The following is a 20,569-nucleotide window of genomic DNA, read 5'->3' on the forward strand; positions in this document are numbered from 1 at the left end:
TAAAGAGACCAATTTGGATGTCTTTAAATACTTGTTTGTTATTCCATCCAGGTAATAATAAATACTAATATACATTTGTGGTCCATACTTTATACACTTGTACTCATTAACATACATTAAATCGGGTTTTAGTTAGATTCACCCCTAGATCACAATGCGACACTCTTGTGAACAATACGTGTGAGGGTTTTAATAGTGTACTGGTTCATAATAGGTCTAAACCTCGCATGTTAAAGGACATTAGGGTTTACAATATGAGAAGATGGGCTACGAACATGACAGAGATGACATCATACCAAGACTCTATTTGCCCAAAAGTGCTAAATAAACTTTAAAAGGAATCAGGCTTAACCAAATGTTGGATACCAAGGTAACTTTAATCAAAGTTGTTAACATCTTTTTACATCATGAGTATTGTAATGAAAACTGTGTTGTACCTTTGTATACATGACAGATGGTCAGCAAATAAATTATTTGAAGTAAGGCATGTATATCAATTTAGGAACCAATTTGTCGTTGATGTTGACAGAATGGACCACACGTGTAGAAAATGAAGCATTAGTGTAATTCTTTGTTGTCACGCTCTTGCTGCAATGAAATTTCTTAATTTAGATGGAGAAGACTTCATTGGCCATTTGTCCACGAGGATAACATATGAAGAGACCTATTATTCAATTATTTATCCTATTAATGGTCAACACGTGTGAGAAATTACACTATATCCAAATGTATTTCCCTAAAATAAAAGAATAATGCCAATAAGACCTAAGAAAAAGAGATGACTTTAGGCATGGGAGATAGAGAAGAATGATACTGAAATATGAAAAGAAGGGTTTAGAAATAAAAAATGTGGTGTATGCAACATAATTAGACATAACAAAAAACTTGCCTACAATGACCACAAACACAAGACACTACACCATTGGCACCAACAGATGCATCCCACCCTCCTCAAGAATCATCTCATGTTGTGAATCCAACTCAAAATCCCACAACAGATAAAAATTGAAGGTCGAACCCCATAACTTAGCTGTGTAAGTTTCCACAATTTGTGGATTTTGCTCCAAGATGGAGAATTGAAACTAGGGAACTCGACACCTTGTGGATTTGTCTTGAGAGAAACAAAATGCATGCTAGCGAGTTTAACAATTGAGTTGTGGTTTTTTCCGCAACATGTGAATTTTCTTTAAAGTGTGAAATTAAAACTAGAGAAGTGCACGAGCTAATTGTGAATTTTTCCAGGCAATTACTAACTTCTAATATTACATAAATTTAAAAAGATTAAAGAATAAGAATAAAAATATGACACTTACTCAGAGGGATTAACCACCTCTTAAAAATGGGGGAATTGATGCATTACATAAACTTTTTACAATATATCATCTAACTTTGAACAACATTAATATTACAATTACTTTTAAAACACAAATAACAAACACCATCTTCATTAATACCTTCAACGAGTTTTCCAACATAAAAACATATTTCTCTACTTTTAATATTTTTATCTTTTCAACATCATTTTCTTTTATTTTCAGCACAAGTGTACTCATTTATTTTTCGAACTTTCACAATTATCCCTTTCTTCTAATTTTTTCACATGTCCACACATTTTTTTATTTCTTTATTACATTCTTCCCCAACCATTGCAAGTGTCGAACCAATAACAACAAGACATGCCTTAACTGGACAATGTTCGAAGATGAAGACGAACAATGTTAGGACTTAATTTAAATATTAAGACAAACAATATATCAGTACTTCAATAAACATTACACCTCAGTAATTTTTAGATTGTTTTTGTTCATAAATAACCTATTTATTACACATTTAAAAAAATAAAGACCAAATAAATATAAGCACCATTCAAATGTTTTAACCTAATTATTTTTTTCACTGTGTGTTCTATCTCTCTTATTCACCTCATGACAATGATGATATGATATATCATGTTCTATTAATACAATATAGGGTGCAATTAATAAAGATACAAGAAGAACAAAAATAAAAAATTATGCGTTAATGACGGTTACTTTTAATGTACTTCCTTTTTTCTTATCGTATTATAAAAGTCGAAATTATCTCTCATTAAAATAATGATAAAGTTTCCTACATCACCTTACTTTTATTTTCAATATTTTTTAGGATGAGTGGTTTAGAAAATACATGCAGATTCATAAATATATTTTAGAATATTGACTTGAAAGACATAAAAGAATACATTTTAAATAAAATGTTCCGAAAAATATTTTCAAATTTGAAAATGTTTTTCCAAATACTTGTTCTATTTTTTTTCTATATTTTGAAATTTGGAAATGTATTTTTAAATCGGTAAAAAATAAGATGTTTTTAAATCCAAAAGTACCAAAATATTCAATCTAAAATATATTAAAATAATTGTTTTCGAAGTGTTTCATTTTCCTCTTAATCCATCCACACTCACTTCCATTACCATCTTTTTCTCTTCCATTCGTTTACTCCAACGCAGACATCACTATCATCCTCCGTCACCACCTTCATTCTACACTCCATCTTCTTCCATGCCCCTTTCCTTTCATCATTCACCATCATCATTCCCTCCACAAGACATTTTTTCTACCTCCATTCACACAAGCTCCACCACACATCCAATGACACTTTCATTTCCATTCTCATATTCAGAATCCTTCATCCCAATTGTCGTGGATGCTTCAATTTTAACTAGCTTGAAAAAGAAATATATCAATAAGCTAGGCTCATGTTGTTTCGAGTTTTATGTCTTAAATAAAGTTTAACACCAAGAAATTCATTAGGTAGACATATTCACACCTTTTACAACTATCATAGTCTTCTATTTTTACAACATAAATAATTTATTTAGATTTACATTCGTCTCAAGTTATTATTTATAATATATTTGTTGGACAGACTCAAACACATTGAGTACATTTAAACCTGTATCATAATTTTTTAATAAAATATCATAAAATAAATCTTACAAATTTTTGGTTAAAAAACTAAATTAATGTAATTTTAAAATTTTAAAACTAAATTAAACCAAAACTGTAAATAAAAATTAATTTTAATTTTCGTTAAATAAAAATAAAGAAAAAAAAAACACTTTAACCCCCCTCTCTCTTTATGTATATAAATCAAGTAGATATGAAACGGAAGTCGGATTTAAGCCAAAATTATTTAATAGTTAGTGCGAAGTGGAAAGGGTGCTCTCGCAGTATTGCTTGCATCCGGGGCGGAGTCGAGCAGCAGTGTGTCAAGAACGGGACCAAGACAGGACTTGGGTCCCATGGATTCCGAAACACTCAGGGTGTGTTCTTAGCTTTTCTATTTCATCTATCTTCGTCATATCATCGGTGCCGGTCACTTACTCTCAGTTTCTTTTTTTTTTCCCTCAGACTCAGGAGGAAGAAGGGGCGGAGCATCTATTCCAACGCTTGCAGGAGTCCTCAGATGACGCCTCCATACATTTTGATATTGTATGCATTTCTCTTGCCCTTTTGTTTATTCCCTCTGCGGCACTTTCAAGTTATTTTTGTTTTTATAAACTATGATTCAGGGTGTGTTCTTATGGGAAAAAGGAGGAGAAGGGAAGGAAAAAGCGGCTGAATATTTTATTCAATCGGCCAAATTAAACCCTAAGAATGGGCTATCTTTCAAATATCTAGGCCATTATTACGCCAACGTTTCCCTTGACATTCAGAGAGCTATTAAGTGTTACCAACGAGCTGTTGTTCTCAATCCGGATGATTCTGAGTCTGGGGTAAGCTTCGTATTTTCTCGTCTGTTCCATTTGAAAGGTTCAATAATCAACATTATGGAAAAATGAAGTGATGATTTTCCTTTCCGTCACTTAACTCTGATTTTCATTATTTTTTTCACATCAGGAAACTCTGTGCAATTTACTTGACCAATGTGGAAATGATAGTTTAGAGGTGGTCGTATGCCGGGAAGCTTCTGAAATGTCACCGAGAGCTTTCTGGGCTTTCCGAAGATTGGGTTTCTTGCAGGTTTTTCTTTCTTTTGATTTCTTCTATTTTTCAAGAATTTATTAAGTCAGCTTTCGCCTTTTCTGTATACCACACTCTTCTGTATTCTGTAGACTCGCCTAACAACTACATTCTACACATTATTCCTATCAAAGCCAGATCAAACAATTTAATTTGCAAAAAAAAATTCTTTTGACATCTGTCTATATCCTCAATTAACCTCTCTTTAATTAACTCAGGCTGAGACTGACATTTATTGATTTTTATTCATTAACTTACAGGTTCACAAAAAGAAATGGTCTGAAGCTGTTCAGAGTCTTCAACATGCCCTTAGAGGCTATCCTACATGTGCTAATTTGTGGGAAGTAATTTTCAGAACTCTGTTCTTTCATTGAATTTACCGTTCCCTATTTTTTTCTTATAAATATTTGAAAATTTTGTTAGGCTTTGGACCTTTTTTGATAAGTATTTAAAAGTTTTTTAGGCTCTGGGTCTTGCTTATCAGCGGCTGGGCAGGTTTACTGCAGCTATAAAGGTATCACTTTGCTTCAGTTTCTTTTAAATCATCTGGAAGATTGATCCCCCAATTGCTATCCATCAGTCTTATGGCCGTGCGATTGAGTTGGATGATACCATGGTTTTTTCTCTGGTTGAAAGTGGAAATATCTCTTTGACTCTTGGTTCATTTAGCAAGGTACGCTAAGCTAATTACTAGTCATTATCCTGTTGCCTTTCCCGACCAACTTTGTTGTTTTCAGTGGTTGAAAGTGGAAATATCTTTATCACATTTGGTTCATAGCTTGTTCCTCTTTTTCATTAGACTGCAAAATGTAAGCTATTTGTTCTCGTGATAGAGAATTCTCATACAAGTAGTGAAATACAATCTGGTTTCAGCCTTGAAAAATAGTTAGGTATTTTTTCCTTGTCAGTTTTCTGTTAAAGTCATTTATAACTATCATTTGTTAGACAGCTATAACTGACCTCTTGGTTGATATTCTGCAGTATACATAGGCATTGTAACAGAAGTTCCTCATTTGTGAAAATTTTTCCTTTGATACAAACTAATAGATGGATTCTAGGGCTTTTAGTTAGCATTATCTGGCTGGACTTTGAATTTGGTATATATATATATATATATATATTTTTTTTTTCTGGTGGTTATGGCTGGACTTATGTTTAGTTCTTTTATAATTTATCAAATTATAGCACCTAGGAAATGTAGAAGACAGTATAGAATAGTCTGTCCTAACCCATACTTGGCAAATATAAGTGTACTGTATTTAACAAATGTGTGATGAAGTTGTTCTATTAGTGTTCACCTGTTTCTGTTTATTGATGATATGTTAAACTGAGTCTTTCTACGAGAAGGGAGTTGAACAATTTCGACAAGCTTTGGAGATTTCACCACAGTGCGTGCCTGCACAATATGGACTTTCTTTGGGGCTGCTTGGTTTGGCAAAAGACTGCATCAATCTAGGAGCATATAGATGGGGGGCTTCGTTGTTAGAGGTTTTTCTCCTCAATTTTTTGTTTTTTATAACTAATATGTTGTTTCTTATTAAGTTAGACACTTCAATTTTTACAACATTTAGGAAACATCGTTGAATTGACTGCAGGAAGCATCTGAGGTTGCAAGGGCAAGTGCTTATTTTTTCAGAAACTTCTCATGTATTTGGAAACTACTTGCTGATATTCAGGTATTATTTCTTCAGTCCTGAAAAGCTTCTATTGTTTTAATTTTTTTTTTCTATAGGTATTTTTGGTTGAAGCGGTGCAGTAAATACTTGGCAATATATATGATGGCATGGATTTTTCTTTACTTGATGTATTATTCAATTTTATTTTATTTTGGACTGTTGCAGCTTGCATATGCTAGATGCTATCCTTGGATTGATGATTTTCTAGAATTGGAATCTAATAAGGAAGCTTTCAGTGCTTCTATAAATTCTTGGAGGAGGACCTGCTTTTTTGCTGCAAGACATGCCAAATTTTCATATCAACGAGCCTTGCATTTGTCTCCATGGCAAGCAAACATTTACGCTGACATTGCTGTAACTTCCGATCTTATAAATTCACTAGACAAAGGTTACAAGCAAGACATAAATGCACGGTACATTCTATGCAATCAAATTATTTTGAATGACCTTGACTATAGTGCTCCCCTCCCCTCAACTTAGTTGTCAAAGCAGGATGATGGCAGAGAGGATGTCTATGGGAGCATTGCTACTTGAAGGTGACAATTATGAGTTCTGGCTGGCATTGGGATGTCTGTCTGATCATAACGCACTAAATCAGCATGCCTTGATCAGAGCATTGCAATTGAATGTATCTCTAGCTGTTGCTTGGGGATACCTTGGGAAGGTATTGACAGATGTCATCAACAAACCGTAACAACCTGACTTGATAATTTCCATTGTCCTTAGTGGTTGGTCCTATAATATAATTACTTTTCTTAGTTGATACGACAGAAAAGAGAAGGATACTTAATAATTATAATTGATTTCCAATACTGATAGGAAACAGTTGAGATTAGCTTTCGTCAGAATGGCAATTATAATTGATTTCCAATACTGATAGGAAACAGTTGAGATTAGCTCTCGTCAGTATGGCAGAACAAATATTTTGGAAAGTGAAAATAAATATAGAACGCTGTTGATGAACAAAAATTATTGCCAATGCCATACATTTTCCTATCAATTTCTTATGATCCCCCTCTTTTTCTGCCTTCTTTCATGTTCAACCTCATTCCTTTTCTTTCTTTCTGCACTATTTGCCACATATGTAGGTGATTACAAAATAGATTTACTTTGCACTCAATGCTTCTTACATGAGGGATTGATTCCTTGCTACCACACTCATTTCTCTCCGAGGTGTAATATGACCTAGTGTCACAATGCTCTAACTCCCCCCTGCCCACCAAAAAAAAAAGTGAAATTATACACATGACAATGTGAGTGGCTCCACTCTGCTAAATCTTATGTGTGAGTGGCATACCTCGCAATGAAACAAAGCATTGTTGTTTGTGCAGTTGTACTTTAGTCTGTCTCATTGTATCATGGCAAATTGAACCTCTGTCAATGGTTGAAGTTGATGAATATCAAGCTTCCGTTCCATAAGGACGACATGAAGAGAGAAATATGCTGATTGCATATTTGCCTAAGATATAAGACCTGGCTTTGCATTGTTCTTGTGATCCAAAACAGTGTTCCAAGCCCCTCAACTCTGAAGGGGCTTGGGTGGCCTCACCTGATTACCCCACCGTTGATTCAATGATTAGTGCGATAAATATGTTCCGGTCTTCTTTTAGAGTCAATTCCTTCCTTTTGTTTGTTATTCTGGTCAAAAGCTATTTTTGTGTTTGTTGTAATTATAGAAATAAGACTCAAAGCTTTTAGAATCAGGAATATCTTTCTTATATCTATTATTAGGAACATTTTTTACATATTCCCCGTATCATATCTTTATTACTAGGGGTTACAAAATCTCTTTTATTTATTGTATTGATTTCATTTTCTGAATATGAATAAACACTTATGCAGTCTTAGAAACACCATTTCAGCTCAAAGGCTCTCTATTTTGTATAGTTTAACACTGTTTACGAGCTCTCAGTTCACCTTGGTGATTAAAATAGAGTCAGTTTTCCCCAACCCAATATTGAGCTTCTAATACAGATTGTTTCCGCCCAAACTGCCAAATGCATAACATCGTGATTTTTTTTTTGTTTTTGCCGTAATTACATTCTTTAAGTTGAAACCTATATCTTGTTTGGTGAAGAACGAATAACATCATGGCAATCTTTGTGCCTTTGGTACATATAGTGATGCACAACATCATATGAAAGACATTTAGACTGTTCTTGGTGCAATTTTTTGAGCTTGTGTGTCTTAATGTTTTCAGCTATATCGTAAAGCTGATGAAAAGCAATTGGCAAGACAAATGTTTGATCGTGCTAGAAGTATTGATCCTGGACTTGCATTGCCATGGGCAAGCATGTCAGTTGAGTCTTGTATGAGGTATAGTTCCTCTTTCATATATTTTTTGCATTATCATGTAGCAATACCATGTTAAATTTAGTTTAATCAATCTTACTGGTTTTCTAACCATATGTCGTCTTTGTACAGTAGGGAGCTTGAATCAGATGAGGCATTTGAGAGCTGTTCACGAGCTGTGCAGATAATGCCTGTAATATACTAATTCCTATTAGTTAACATGAAATGTACTGATATTCATACATACATACATCCACATACCAACATATAGTCCTGTTGTTAGGATTTGGTGTATATTTCTCATTCCTGTTGTAGTTGAATATGAGAATGTTTTTGGTTCAGATCTATAGGATGGAAAAGAAGAAATTATCAGATACATTATTTTAGCCAAAATTTTTCTCTGCTTGTGTTGCATTAAATTATTTTTTCAATTACTATGCAGTTAGCTGAATTCCAACTTGGGCTTACTAAGCTTGCTTTGTTGAGTGGACATCTCTCATCTTCACAGGTTAGATTATGTAGAAGATTGGTGATTTTCTGTGGTGGTGCTTCTTTTGAAAACACTGCCTACATTGAAATTCATGTCAATGCTGTTACTCATCACAGGTTTTTGGAGCTATTCAGCAGGCTGTGCAACATTCTCCTCACTATCCTGAATCCCATAATTTGTATGGGCTGGTTTGTGAGGCTCGAAATGATTATAAGTCTGCTGCTACATTTTATAGGTTAGCACGACATGCATTTAACATTGGCTCATGGAGTATTCAAAACACACATATGAGGGACATATCAATCAATTTGGCCAGAACACTTTCTAAGGTGAACTATACTAAAGATCTCTCAATCTTGTATTTCTGAAACCCCTAAGTGATATTCGCTAATGTGTTCTATTTGATACAGGCAGGGAATGCAGCTGATGCTTTGCAGGAATGTGAAAATTTGAATAAAGAAGGTTTTGATCCAGATTTTGCAATTTACCTGTTAGGGTTCTTCAATTTAATTGTTTTTTTATCATACAAATATTGGGTTTGAATGTGAACTCACTCTTGCTAAAATTAATTTCATTCATGATATGTTTGCTAACTGTTTTCCCCCCATAATTCATAAGAATGATTTATGAAGTGAATCAAAGCTGTGTTAGATTGAACTGTGCCAAATGTAAATCATGTGATTTGGGGATGTTTTGTGTATGTTATAGTCTATATTTATTTATTTACTTTTTTTTTGTTTTGTTTTGTGAAGGATGTTGAGAGAGTGGCGTGAAAATTTATTTGAATTTTTCATTTTTGTTAACACCATTGCGTGATATATTTTTAGGGGCACTGGATGAAGAAGGTTTACAAGTATATGCTTTCTCTTTGTGGCAACTTGGTAAAAATGATTTGGCTCTCACGGTAGCCAGAAGCCTTCTTGCAACTCTGTCTTCTATGCAAAGGACTTCTGTGGCAACATCCATTTGTTTCATTTGTAGATTAGTATACTACATATGTGGACTGGATGCCGTTATCACTACCATTGTGAAAATGCCAAAGGATCTATTTCAAAGTTCAAAAGTTAGTTTTGTCATGTCAGCTATCCATGCTCTTGATGGACAAAATCGTCTTGAATTTGTTGTCACTGGTAGCCGATATTTCCTCAAATATTATGAAGAAATTGCTGGGATGCACCTTTTAATAGCACTTAGTAAACTGGTATTTTTTGCCTCTTAATTTTGATTCTTCCTGTTTCCTTTACTCCACCATCAAGAAGATAAAATGGAAAAATGTCATTGTATGGTTTGGACAGGTGAAAAATGAGTCTGATAGCCTTGACATTCGGAGTGGAGTTGCTCATCTGAAAAAAGCTATGCACATGTTCCCTAACTATAGTTTGATAAGGTAGATTTTTTGTAACGAAGACTAGTATTCAAATAGAATATTTATTTCATAGATTTCATGTTTTGATTTCTATTTTAATCCTTATAGTTTCACTGAATTTTAGTATGGTTCGTGATAATAGGTTAGAGTTAGAAAAGAAGAAGGTTAAGATTAATGAACTGAAAATATACTGATGGGATGTAAGTAGTACAATCCCATAACATACCAAATTTGGCTAAGTAATAGCCCTATCCCACTAGTATTAATGCTAGAATCATCATACACCATCCTTTTGATAAGTATGTGCTTGTAAGTTCCATTTTTTATTATGTTCTGGATATAGCAACTGATACAAGCAACCTAAGAGTTGACTAGCTACTGGCACATATGGAGAACAAAATTATACACTATATTCCCCCTTCAGGCTCTAAGTGATTTGAAACTGAGAAACTAGGCACTGGGTTTATCTCTTAGGTCATAGAATAATGTATGGAAAATGGCTTAGTAGGTATATATGATTGATGATCTTTAGATGGAACATGAATTACCACCAGTAACTTATCCAGAACCTTCTCCCGTAACAAATGTATAGCTCCATGTGTTTGGTCCTGGAATGTGGAATAAGATTGTGACTCAAAGCCATGGAGCTGAGGTTGTCATAACAAATCATAGTTGTTCAAACATGCACTCTAAGGTAGTGTTTGGACCAACTATTTTTTGGCTTGTTTTCTCCTTAAAAGGAAAGGATGGGCCAAACTGATAAGATATAATGTGATAGGTTATAATGGGTAATGTGTGCAGAATAAAAGGAAACAATTTAGGAATTAGTTGGGAGTTTTGGTTAGTTGGTTGGGGGCCTATATAAGAAGGCAAGGAGCTCTTGTGTGAAGGAATTTTTGGATAATCTTGTAGATTGAGCTTTGGCTCTTTGTGAAGGGGAAACCCTTGGAGGAGAGAGTGCTCTCCTGTTCTTTGTGTTCTATACACTCTATACAATAAAGAATATTACTCTTTTGTCTCTTTTCAATTTTGGGTTCCTATCACAAACATTCCGTTGAGAAGAGAGAAACCGAGGAGGCATATGATGAACTCTGTTTGGCCAACAATGAAACTATTCAATATACGAGATAAAACATACTTATGGACATTTTTGACATCCAAGCGGCCAATGTTAAAGAGCAACCATGGCTATGAATAAGCAAACAAAGGCCATCTTTGTGATTTAAGAAAAAATGTCACGCATAGTCTAACCCAAAAATTTGTGTATAACTGAACAAAGCTCAGCTGCATAAGCTTCTTCAAATAAAACTAAGTTAACCCCTTACTAATGCAGCATAGAGGTCAAACTAGGTCAGTCCAAGGAATGCTAGTGCAATGAGTTCATTGATTGTATTAAAATGAAGATTTTAGGGGTCTTCAAATGCAAATGCAGTGACCAATAAAAACTAAAAGCTGGAACAATTTAAAACATAAGGACCATAGTTAAATGAAAGCTGTAATGTTAGAATCAAAAGTTCAACTAAAATGGGAATGTGAACAGAGATTGTGACATTGAAATGGAAATTGCAAGGGGAACTAGAATGGAGCAGTTAAGAATTAAAGACAAGTAAAGTGCAGTAAACTTGGTGTATTGATGATTGCAACAACAAAACAGAATTTGACCAAAAAGAGAAATGTGCAACGAGCAAAATAGGCCTAATTAAGTTTCAAGTCCATGATAAATTTTGGAACTTTTAATTGAGTCTCTATTAAATTCTTCAGTCAATAAGTCCTAAAATATTTAAAAAACTTTTCAATTGAGTCCCTATTGTTAGATTTTAGATTTTAAGCCTAACTCAACCCTACAAAACCGTGAAGTGAACTTTAAGCTTAACTCAACCCTACAAAACAGTTTGTAAAGTGAGGTTTGCATCCACTTATATACTATAAATTGGTCTTATCTCTAGTCAATATGAGACTTCTAACAAAAATAATTACCAAGAAAAGAAAGAACCAACCCTAAAAGAGTTGAAAAAATTCCAATGAACTTCAATCAAAATGAAAGTGACAGATCCAGAAAGAGGATTTAGAGAGAAGTTTGACGCAGGTGGTTGCCACTGTAGAGGAGGCAAGATGCATTGGCATGCACAACGGAAAGCGGTGGCGGCGGTGATGAGAGTTGGGGTGATGCCTGCTGGTTCGTTGGAGCCCTGATCACAAACGTGGTGTTGCTGGACCAAACGAACAGGACCATATTGGGTGGTGGCAGAAAAGTGGCTTGGAAAAAAGAAAACTATGAGCAATACTGAAAATTGAAAGGAACAATTTTTGAAAAAAAAATTAGCATCGGTGAATGGTGGGTTCACTAGGGAGGCAAAAAATAAACCAAACTCCAGATATTATGTTAGAATAAAGGAGAGAGAGACATAAGCTGAATCTGTAATATGTGTAGATCACGTAGGGTTATGCATTTATAAATAAGAAAATACAAAAGAGATGGGCCTAGGCCCATTACATCTAACAACTTGTAAATTAGCTATAGAAAGAAATATATCAAGCTACTCTTTCATGCTTTTAAAATCCAATAAACATCCTTCCTGGTGTTTAGAAATGAGTTGTCATTCCTTTTTTTCTTTGCGCTAATTTTTCAATAATGTTAGTCCCATCTTGCTAGCTATGCTTTTGCTTACATCCTTTCTATTGTACATTTTTCTGGGAGCAGGAACCTTCTTGGCTACCTCTTGGTAACCAGTACAGAGCTAAACAATTATCATGTGGCAATGAGGTGCTGTAAACTGGACCATCTTGATCTTTCTGATAAAAAAGGTTTCAAATCAGCTGCTGATGTCCATGGTGCAGGAGCAGTTGCTTGCTACACCACTTGCAACAGCAGTCCAAAGTCCACTTTTCCATCTTGTGCTAAACAATGTTCTAGTCATCCTGGAGCTATCAGATACCTGCAGAAGTATTACTTTTTTCTTTTATGCCCCATAATTGCCCTGGAAAATTTGATTTCTTTCCTTTATAAGTTCTCATATATGTTTATGCTATACCTTTTTGTTTAGCTTTATGTGGGGAAATAAGTATTTCTTGTGGTCAAATTGAGTACAAGAATTATATGTTTTTTTCTTGGGTGTAAACCTGGGAGAATGTAAACAGTGTGGTGGCTCGATTCAAGGTATCCTGGACATCCTTGGCCATGACTAATCATGTTACGGTATCTCAAAATTGCAGGTGCTTTCATCAGAAACCATGGAATCATGATGCCCGCTACTTGCTTGTTCTTAACTGTCTTCAGAGGGCACGTGAACAGAGATTTCCTCAGCATCATTGTGGCATACTAAATCGTTTAACTCAAGCAGCTCTTTCAAATGAATTGTATAGTGGGACAGGATTGTTGTTTCAATATAGATACTTTCAACTTCTACTTTGTGCTTCTGAGGTCAGTTTACAATGTGGGAATCATATGACCTGTATCACCCACGCAGAAACAGCTTCTGAACTTTTGCTTCCTGATGATTATTTATTCTTTGCACATCTACTATTATGCCGTGTGTATGCCATGAAAGGTGATCATCCAAGTTTTCAAAAGGAATATATGTTGTGTTTGGAGCTCAAGACAGATTATCACATCGGTTGGATCTGTCTCAAACTTATGGAATGTCGATATGAGCTGCAAATTGATTCAAATGCCACAGACTTAAACTTTGAAGAATGTGTGAAGAGAAGTGGAAAGTTGTGCGATATGTGGATGGCAGCATATAACCTAGTGAGAGGAATGGTTTCCTTCCAGAAGAGGGATTTATTCTCAGCAGAAGAGTTCATGAAACATGCTTGTTCATTAGCGGGTTTTGAGAGTTGCCTCTTTCTGTGTCATGGTAAGTATTTGTTTTTGGCAAGGGGCTTCATTTAACTAACTTTATATAGGCACACACAAAAAGGCTGAGAGATCCAATCCCATGCCTTTAGATATTAGAATCAATCTACTTATAGAAATTATGGAAGGATGGAAGAATTTTCTGAATTACATATATGGATAATTTTCATAATTATACCAAAAATCTCAATAACATTTAACACAATATCTCAACAACATCAATTTGAATAAGTAATATCTCCTATTATTATTAAAATTACTACTACTAGTACTGAGAGTACTACTACTTATATATGCCTTTGTAGATACTGCTAGTTGAAGTTAGTTGTCTCTTGATCTTTTTTACCCTCGTCTCTTCGTGGAATGCATCAAGATGGATCTTTAGTTCATGTCCATCCATCCACTCATATTGTTCTTTTTATGTAGGTGTCATCTGTATGGAACTTGTCCGGCAGTGCAATGGCTCTCAATTCCTATCACAGGCTGTAAAGAGTCTTACCCGAGTTCATGAACTTTCACTTATTCCCTTACCTTTTGTTTCAGTACTAGTCGCACAAGCAGAAGGAAGCCTTGGTTCTAAAGAGAGGTGGAATAGAAACCTTCACCTTGAATGGTATAGTTGGCCATCAGGTATGATTTCTACTCTGTGTGTGTGCCCACATGCCTTTAATTAAAGAGGGACTAAGGAATCCTTATTATTTATATTGAATATAGTAAGACTAGGTATAGGATTATTCTCCCTGATATCTAAACCATAGGGTAATATATTTATAATAAAGAATTATACAAGTATATATGGCAACTAAACATAAATGTGGTAAATAGAAGATATTTTTAAAAACAATATCAACAATATCTACCAATATCAAACAATATCAAAAGCCTATGTTTCCCTAATTAACATAAAATGTAATATATCTAACATCTATGTTTTCCTAATTAACATAAAACATAATATATTTAACACTCCCCCTCAAGTTGGTGCATATAAATCGTATGCACCAAGCTTGTTACAAATATAATCAATTCTTAGTCCCCTTAAAGACTTAGTGAAAATATCTGCTAACTGATCGTTTGAGTTAACGAACTCAGTCTTGATGTTTTTAGATATGATATTTTCTCGAAAGAAATGACAATCAATCTCAATGTGTTTGATCCTTCCATGAATGAAAGGATTAGAACTGATGTGAAGAGCCGTTTGATTGTCACATATAAGTGTTATTTGAGTGACATCTCCAAATTGTAATTCTTTAAGCAATTGCTTAAGCCAAACAAGTTCACAAGTGGCTAAGGCCATAGCTTTATATTCTGCTTCTACACTAGATCTTGCCACAACACTTTGTTTCTTGCTTTTCCAAGAAATCAAGTTACCACTAATTGAGACACAATACTTGGAGGTAGATCTTCTATCAGAAGGAGATCCTGTCCAATCAGCATCTGAATAGCAAACAACTTTTGTATGGTTATTAGAACCATATAACAAACCTTTTCCAGGAGATCCTCTAATGAACTTTAATATATGGATGATTGTATTCCAATGATCTTCACATGGGGAATTGAGAAGTTGGCTCACCACACTGACTGCAAAGGAAATGTCAGGACGAGTAACAGTAAGGTAATTTAATTTCCCAACCAATTTCTATATTGTTCAGGATCTGAAACAGGCTGCCCCTGATTTGGTAAGAGTTTGGTATTAGGATCCATGAGTGTGTCAATAGGTTTTGAATTCATCAACCCAGTTTTCTCCAAAATATCCAATACATGCATCCTTTGACATATAACAATTCTATCGTTGGATTGTGCTACCTAAATACTCAAGAAGTACTTGAGTTTGCCATGATCTTTGGTTTGGAAATGGTGGCAAAAATTTGGGAGATGCCATGGTGGTCACTACCTGGAAGAACAATGTCATCAACATAAACTATCAATCAAATAGACACATCCAACACTTGAGTGAAGCTAAAAGATTGAATGATTTGCTTCACCTCGAGTCGTACAAAATTGTTGAATCACACTACTGAATTTTCCAAACCAGGTCTTGGGAGATTGTTTTAGGCCATAAAAGTTTTGCGAAAACGACATACAAATCTAGAAGACTTCCCTTCAACAACAAATCCGAGAGGTTGTTCCATATACATTTCTTTCTTCCTGTAAATCACCATTGAGAAAAAACATTTTTGACATCGAGTTGATAAAGAGATCATTGTTGAAAAACAGTCATGGTCGGAAATAAACGAACATAAGTCATCTTTGCCTTTGGAGAAAAAATATCTCCATAATTCAACCCAAAAATTTGTGTAAAAATATAGGACAGTAAATGACGATCAAACATGTTAAGAATACATAGAATTTATTTTAAAGGTTCTGTGTTCTTTGTGCTGCACCTAGTTCCTAGATATATCTTTTCAGATTTTCTTCTCTTCCCTTTCATACGTTATATATGGTGTATCTAAAATTATCATCAATGTGAGATCCTAAGTGAGGGAAATTTAACTCTAAAAATTCGTTCGAATTCCTTTGTATTATCTTCAACTAAACTTAAGTGAGAGCTGGCCAACTCAAAAGAATGGAGTTGTCAACAACATCAAATTGTGCGCAGAGCTGAGAGGAGAAACTGTCCAGTGAACTTACGTGAGTCTTCAACATGAGAGGAACTTGAAATTGCAAACATAAATAGAAGAAAAACTGAGAACACTGCCATCACGAGGAACACCAACTGTTGTGAAGAGAGGTGGTGATAAGAAATCACAATGTTGCGGTGAAAATTAGCGAACGGAAGAATTACTATGCTCACCAGTAGCCGTCAGAGCCTGATGTCAAATGCAGTTGATGTTTTCTTTTGTTTCTACAACCAAAAACGACAATGTAGACCTCAATTTAATTAAAGAAGTTGCAGTTGAACTCGTCCACTCGGACCTGAACTCCCTAGTTAGTGAGTTAACACAATTCTGCAAGTGTTACACGGATTCAAGTCTGTCAGCGTGTTGATTCAAACCAAGGTTCTAAGATGCAAAATAGTAAAGAGTTTGAGTTAAATTGCGATTTTAATAACCATGATTATCATTGCAAGCTTTGGGGTGTATTGAGAAAATTTTGGGAGATTATTTTTCTCAACTTGTCCGATTTAATCAAACTATTATCTGATAAGGCAAGGTGGAGTTGGATGGCTTTGATGTTCAACAGTTGTCCCCTAGCCGATTAGTAGATTCAAATTCTGTATTTACAATTGGTGTTTGTTCATATTCATTGGTTGCTGTATTTAACATTGGTGTTTGTTGGTATATATTGATTGCTATACTTTTTTGTGTATGTACTGTCTAGTTTCTTCTACTTTTTCGCAGAAATGAGGCCTGCGGAACTCTACTTTCAAATGCATTTGCTTGCAAGGGAGTTGAAAGTCGGGCCAAATTTTACATCTAGCATGGAGTCCAGTCAGAGTCCTCTGAGATGGGTTATTCGAGCAATTCACATGAACCCTTCTTGTATGCGATATTGGAAGGTTTTACAGAAGCTTATAGAATAGGCCTGCAATATGAAGCAACAGTGCGGTGTCGAATCGAATTTTGGCCGTGTTCAATTCCTATTGAATTTGGGAAGGGGAGTACTTAAACAAGTCGTTTTTTCTAATATTGTAAGTGGAAGTATGGAATACTTAAGTTCATAGACAGACAAAAGTTGTAAGTGAAAATATGGAATACTTGGTTCGTAAATGGAACCGTTTGATACTAGAAAGAATAGGAATGAGGTAAAAGCGTGATTTATGTATTTCGGAAGGGAGAATAGCAACGGGTGAGGAGGATACTAATGTAGTAATAAAATTGATTGTGCCAAAACTATAACAATGTACGTAGATTACCTGTCAACGACTGGTGAAAGTTGAAACTATTGGTGGCTAGAATTCATAAATGCTTTATTTTTATTGAAACGTTTTTTAATAGTAAACGGCAGTCTAATTTCAGATTTGCCCCCTTACAGGCTTGAGTTAAAAAGTGGGTTAGTAATTCATCTATTGAATTTAATTGTTTCATCTCTATTTGGTTTTAGAAGTTATTTCCTAAAGTAGTTTTATGCAACTGGGCGATCAATTTTTTATTCAAAATCTAGAATTTTGAAATTTGTTTTTAACAGGTATTTTAAAAATGGAAATCACCCCCAAATTACTAACTGCACCTCCCACTATATCAGAAAACTCATACCCTTGACATTGCATCACACCGTCACTTTTTGGTATCGCTGTCACTCCGCTGTTGCACCATTGTTGCAGAGGAAGAATAGAGGGAGAACGTTGCACATGAGAAGAGAGAGAATGCTTAAAAGAACATATCCGGAAAGCTTTTTTGGGGCACATTTTATGCAGGAGTGTTTCCAAAAACTCTTTTCAGAAAGTATTATGTTTTTCGGAAAGTTTGTTCCAATTTTTTTTTTATTTCAAATTGCATTTCATCCGTTTCGGATATTTTGTTCTAAAAATCTTGTTCCGATTTTTTTTTTCAAAAATCCCATTCTTCCAGAAAGCTTGTTTGGAAAAATGTTCAAAATATGTAATTCGAAAGAAATTCTGGTGTTGTAGGATGATAAATAATTTCCTACCAAGTTGATGGGTTGATTATTTGTGTACCTTCATAATTTCATCCTGCCTATGAGATTCTAGAAATTATATTAGTAAGAAAAATATACAAGTAATGTTAAATATTTTAAACAAAAAGTAAAATAGTTTATTAGTTATAATTTAAAAGATTTATTATATTTTAAAAATATTATGATGAGAAATAAGATATTTGATTAGTTATTTATCCCTAAGAAGATTTATTTTAAAAAGATAATAATATATAGTTAAAATGATATTTTAATGGGATATTTTAAATATAACATTTTGTAATGCAATATATCAGTTTAATTATGTTTCCTTTTAACTTTAAATTTTTATTTTGACTCGATTTTGTATAATGGAAGTTACCCGAAGAATTTGGTAAGCATAATGACTGGATTTAAGATTTTCCCCCCAAAAACTAGAAAATATGAATAATTTATTTTTGGGTTTAAACTCCTGTACGCCGTTGGGGGATGTGTGCCGGTTGAAAATGTAGAGGTGGTGAAAGAAGCTGCCTTCGCATTGCCTGAAATCAATCGAAATACATGATTCGGTCCTCCGTTTCCTTGAAAGCAAAAAAAGGGTTCCTTTTGCAGTTGCAGGCATGTTTTGTATCAACGGCGGCCACAGGGGAGATATACTCTAATCTGTTGCGAAGATATGCGCAGGACTCAGATTTGCTCCGTGGAAGAACAATTCACGCAAAATCAATCAAAGGGTCTATTCCTTCGACCCGTTTTCTTCAAAACCATTTGCTTAACATGTATGTCAAAATCGGAGACCTTTCTTCGGGCCTCAAAATGTTTGACGAAATGCCCAGCAGGAATGTAGTGTCTTGGTCCGCTGTCATGTCTGGTTGCGTCCAAAATGGCTGCGCTTGGGAGGCTCTTTCTTTGTTTAGCCGTATGCACCAGGAGGGAGTTACAAAACCGAATGAATTCACATTTGTTAGTGCTCTCCACGCGTGCTCTTTAAGTGAAGCTGAGAATTACGGGACTCTGCCTCACCAGATTTATTCGTTAGTTGTGCGGTCAGGATTTATGTCTAATATCTTCTTACTCAATGTCTTTTTGGCAGCCCTAATCAGACATGGTAAGTTGGCGGAAGCCATTAAGGTTTTTGAGACAAGCCCAGACAAAGATACTGTGTCTTGGAATACCATGATAGGGGGTTACTTGCAGTTTTCTTGTGGCCAGATTCCCGAATTTTGGTGTTCTATGAATCGTGAGGGTATTAGACCTGATAACTTCACATTTACCACCGCCCTCACTGGGTTGGCTGCTCTGTCTTATCTTCAAATGGGAACGCAAGTTCATGCACACCTTGTCAAAAGTGGTTATGGGGATGACCTCTGTGTGAGCAACTCACTGGCTGATATGTATATAAAAAATCATAAGTTGGTCGAGGCTTTCAGAGCCTTTCATGAGACGCCTAACAAAGATGTGTGCTCTTGGTCCCATATTGCCGCTGGATGTTTACATTTCGGGGAACCGAGAAAAGCACTTGCACTCGTTGCAGACATGAAGAAAATGGGTGTAAAGCCAAACAAATTTACCCTGACAACTGCCCTAAATGCTTGTGCCAGTTTGGCTTCCCTGGAGGAAGGGAAACAGATTCATGGCTTGAGGATCAAACTTGAAGGGGAAATAGACATTGATGTCTGTGTTGATAATGCTACTCTGGATATGTATGCAAAATGTGGATGCATGGATAGTGCATGGGGTCTTTTTCGATCAATGAACTCCCGTTCTGTCATCTCATGGACAACAATGATAATGGCGTGTGCACAGAATGGCCAATCCAGAGAAGCTATTCAAATTTTTGATGAAATGAGGGAGACAAGTGTACTGCCAAATCACATCACCTTCGTGTGTGTTCTTTATGCATGTAGTCAAGGTGGTTTTGTTGATGAGGGGTGGAAGTACTTTTCCTCCATGACTCGAGACTACGGAATCTTCCCTGAAGAAGATCACTACGCCTGTATGGTGAATATTCTTGGCAAGGCTGGACTTGTTAAAGAAGCTAAGGAGTTAATCCTAAGAATGCCAGTTCAGCCGAGTGCGCTAGTTTGGCAAACATTGCTCAGTGCTTGTCAGCTTCACGGGGATGTACCAACTGGGAAACTTGCAGCAGAACGTGCCCTAGGACGAGACCAAAAAGACCCATCAACCTATTTGTTGTTGTCTAACATGTTTGCTGAATATAGCAACTGGGATGGCGTGTTGATTATGAGAGACCTGATGGAGATGAAGGATGTAAAGAAAGTTCCAGGATCCAGTTGGATTGAAATGTGA

The 20,569-nt window shown here is 35.3% G+C and overlaps 2 protein-coding genes across 3 annotated transcripts; both read left to right on the top strand.

Annotated features, from left to right (window-relative positions):
- The first annotated feature begins 3,153 nt into the window (after positions 1-3,153).
- On the top strand, positions 3,154-17,590 carry LOC108319950 (tetratricopeptide repeat protein SKI3). Of its 2 annotated transcripts, none has more exons than XM_017551266.2 (22): positions 3,154-3,304; positions 3,393-3,473; positions 3,554-3,757; positions 3,882-4,004; positions 4,265-4,348; positions 4,468-4,518; positions 4,585-4,677; positions 5,352-5,492; positions 5,600-5,680; positions 5,846-6,093; positions 6,173-6,344; positions 7,881-7,996; positions 8,105-8,165; positions 8,415-8,480; positions 8,579-8,791; positions 8,873-8,924; positions 9,290-9,663; positions 9,758-9,849; positions 12,530-12,772; positions 13,042-13,685; positions 14,111-14,314; positions 17,026-17,590. In XM_017551266.2, the coding sequence occupies exons 1-22, from the start codon at positions 3,284-3,286 to the stop codon at positions 17,205-17,207; spliced, it is 3,546 nt and encodes a 1,181-aa protein (XP_017406755.1). In that variant the 5' UTR covers positions 3,154-3,283; the 3' UTR covers positions 17,208-17,590. The 2 variants fall into 2 exon arrangements, with proteins under 2 accessions (XP_017406755.1, XP_017406756.1); XM_017551267.2 differs by having other exon boundaries at positions 8,108-8,165.
- Positions 17,591-18,820: 1,230 nt separating this feature from the next.
- On the top strand, positions 18,821-20,569 carry LOC108318715 (pentatricopeptide repeat-containing protein At2g13600). Its single transcript, XM_017556192.2, has one exon. The coding sequence runs from the start codon at positions 18,821-18,823 to the stop codon at positions 20,567-20,569; it is 1,749 nt and encodes a 582-aa protein (XP_017411681.2).

This window comes from Vigna angularis, chromosome 10 (assembly GCF_016808095.1).
Source record: "Vigna angularis cultivar LongXiaoDou No.4 chromosome 10, ASM1680809v1, whole genome shotgun sequence".
Lineage (NCBI taxonomy): Eukaryota > Viridiplantae > Streptophyta > Magnoliopsida > Fabales > Fabaceae > Vigna > Vigna angularis.

Bases quoted from the DNA above. Each gene is read 5' to 3' on its own strand.
- LOC108319950 (XM_017551266.2), top strand. From the start codon at position 3,284: ATGGATTCCGAAACACTCAGG. The intron at 5,681-5,845 runs GTATTATTTCTT...GGACTGTTGCAG, and splicing joins AACTACTTGCTGATATTCAG to CTTGCATATGCTAGATGCTA. The intron at 13,686-14,110 runs GTAAGTATTTGT...CTTTTTATGTAG, and splicing joins TTGCCTCTTTCTGTGTCATG to GTGTCATCTGTATGGAACTT.
- LOC108318715 (XM_017556192.2), top strand. From the start codon at position 18,821: ATGATTCGGTCCTCCGTTTCCTTGAAAGCAAAAAAAGGGTTCCTTTTG.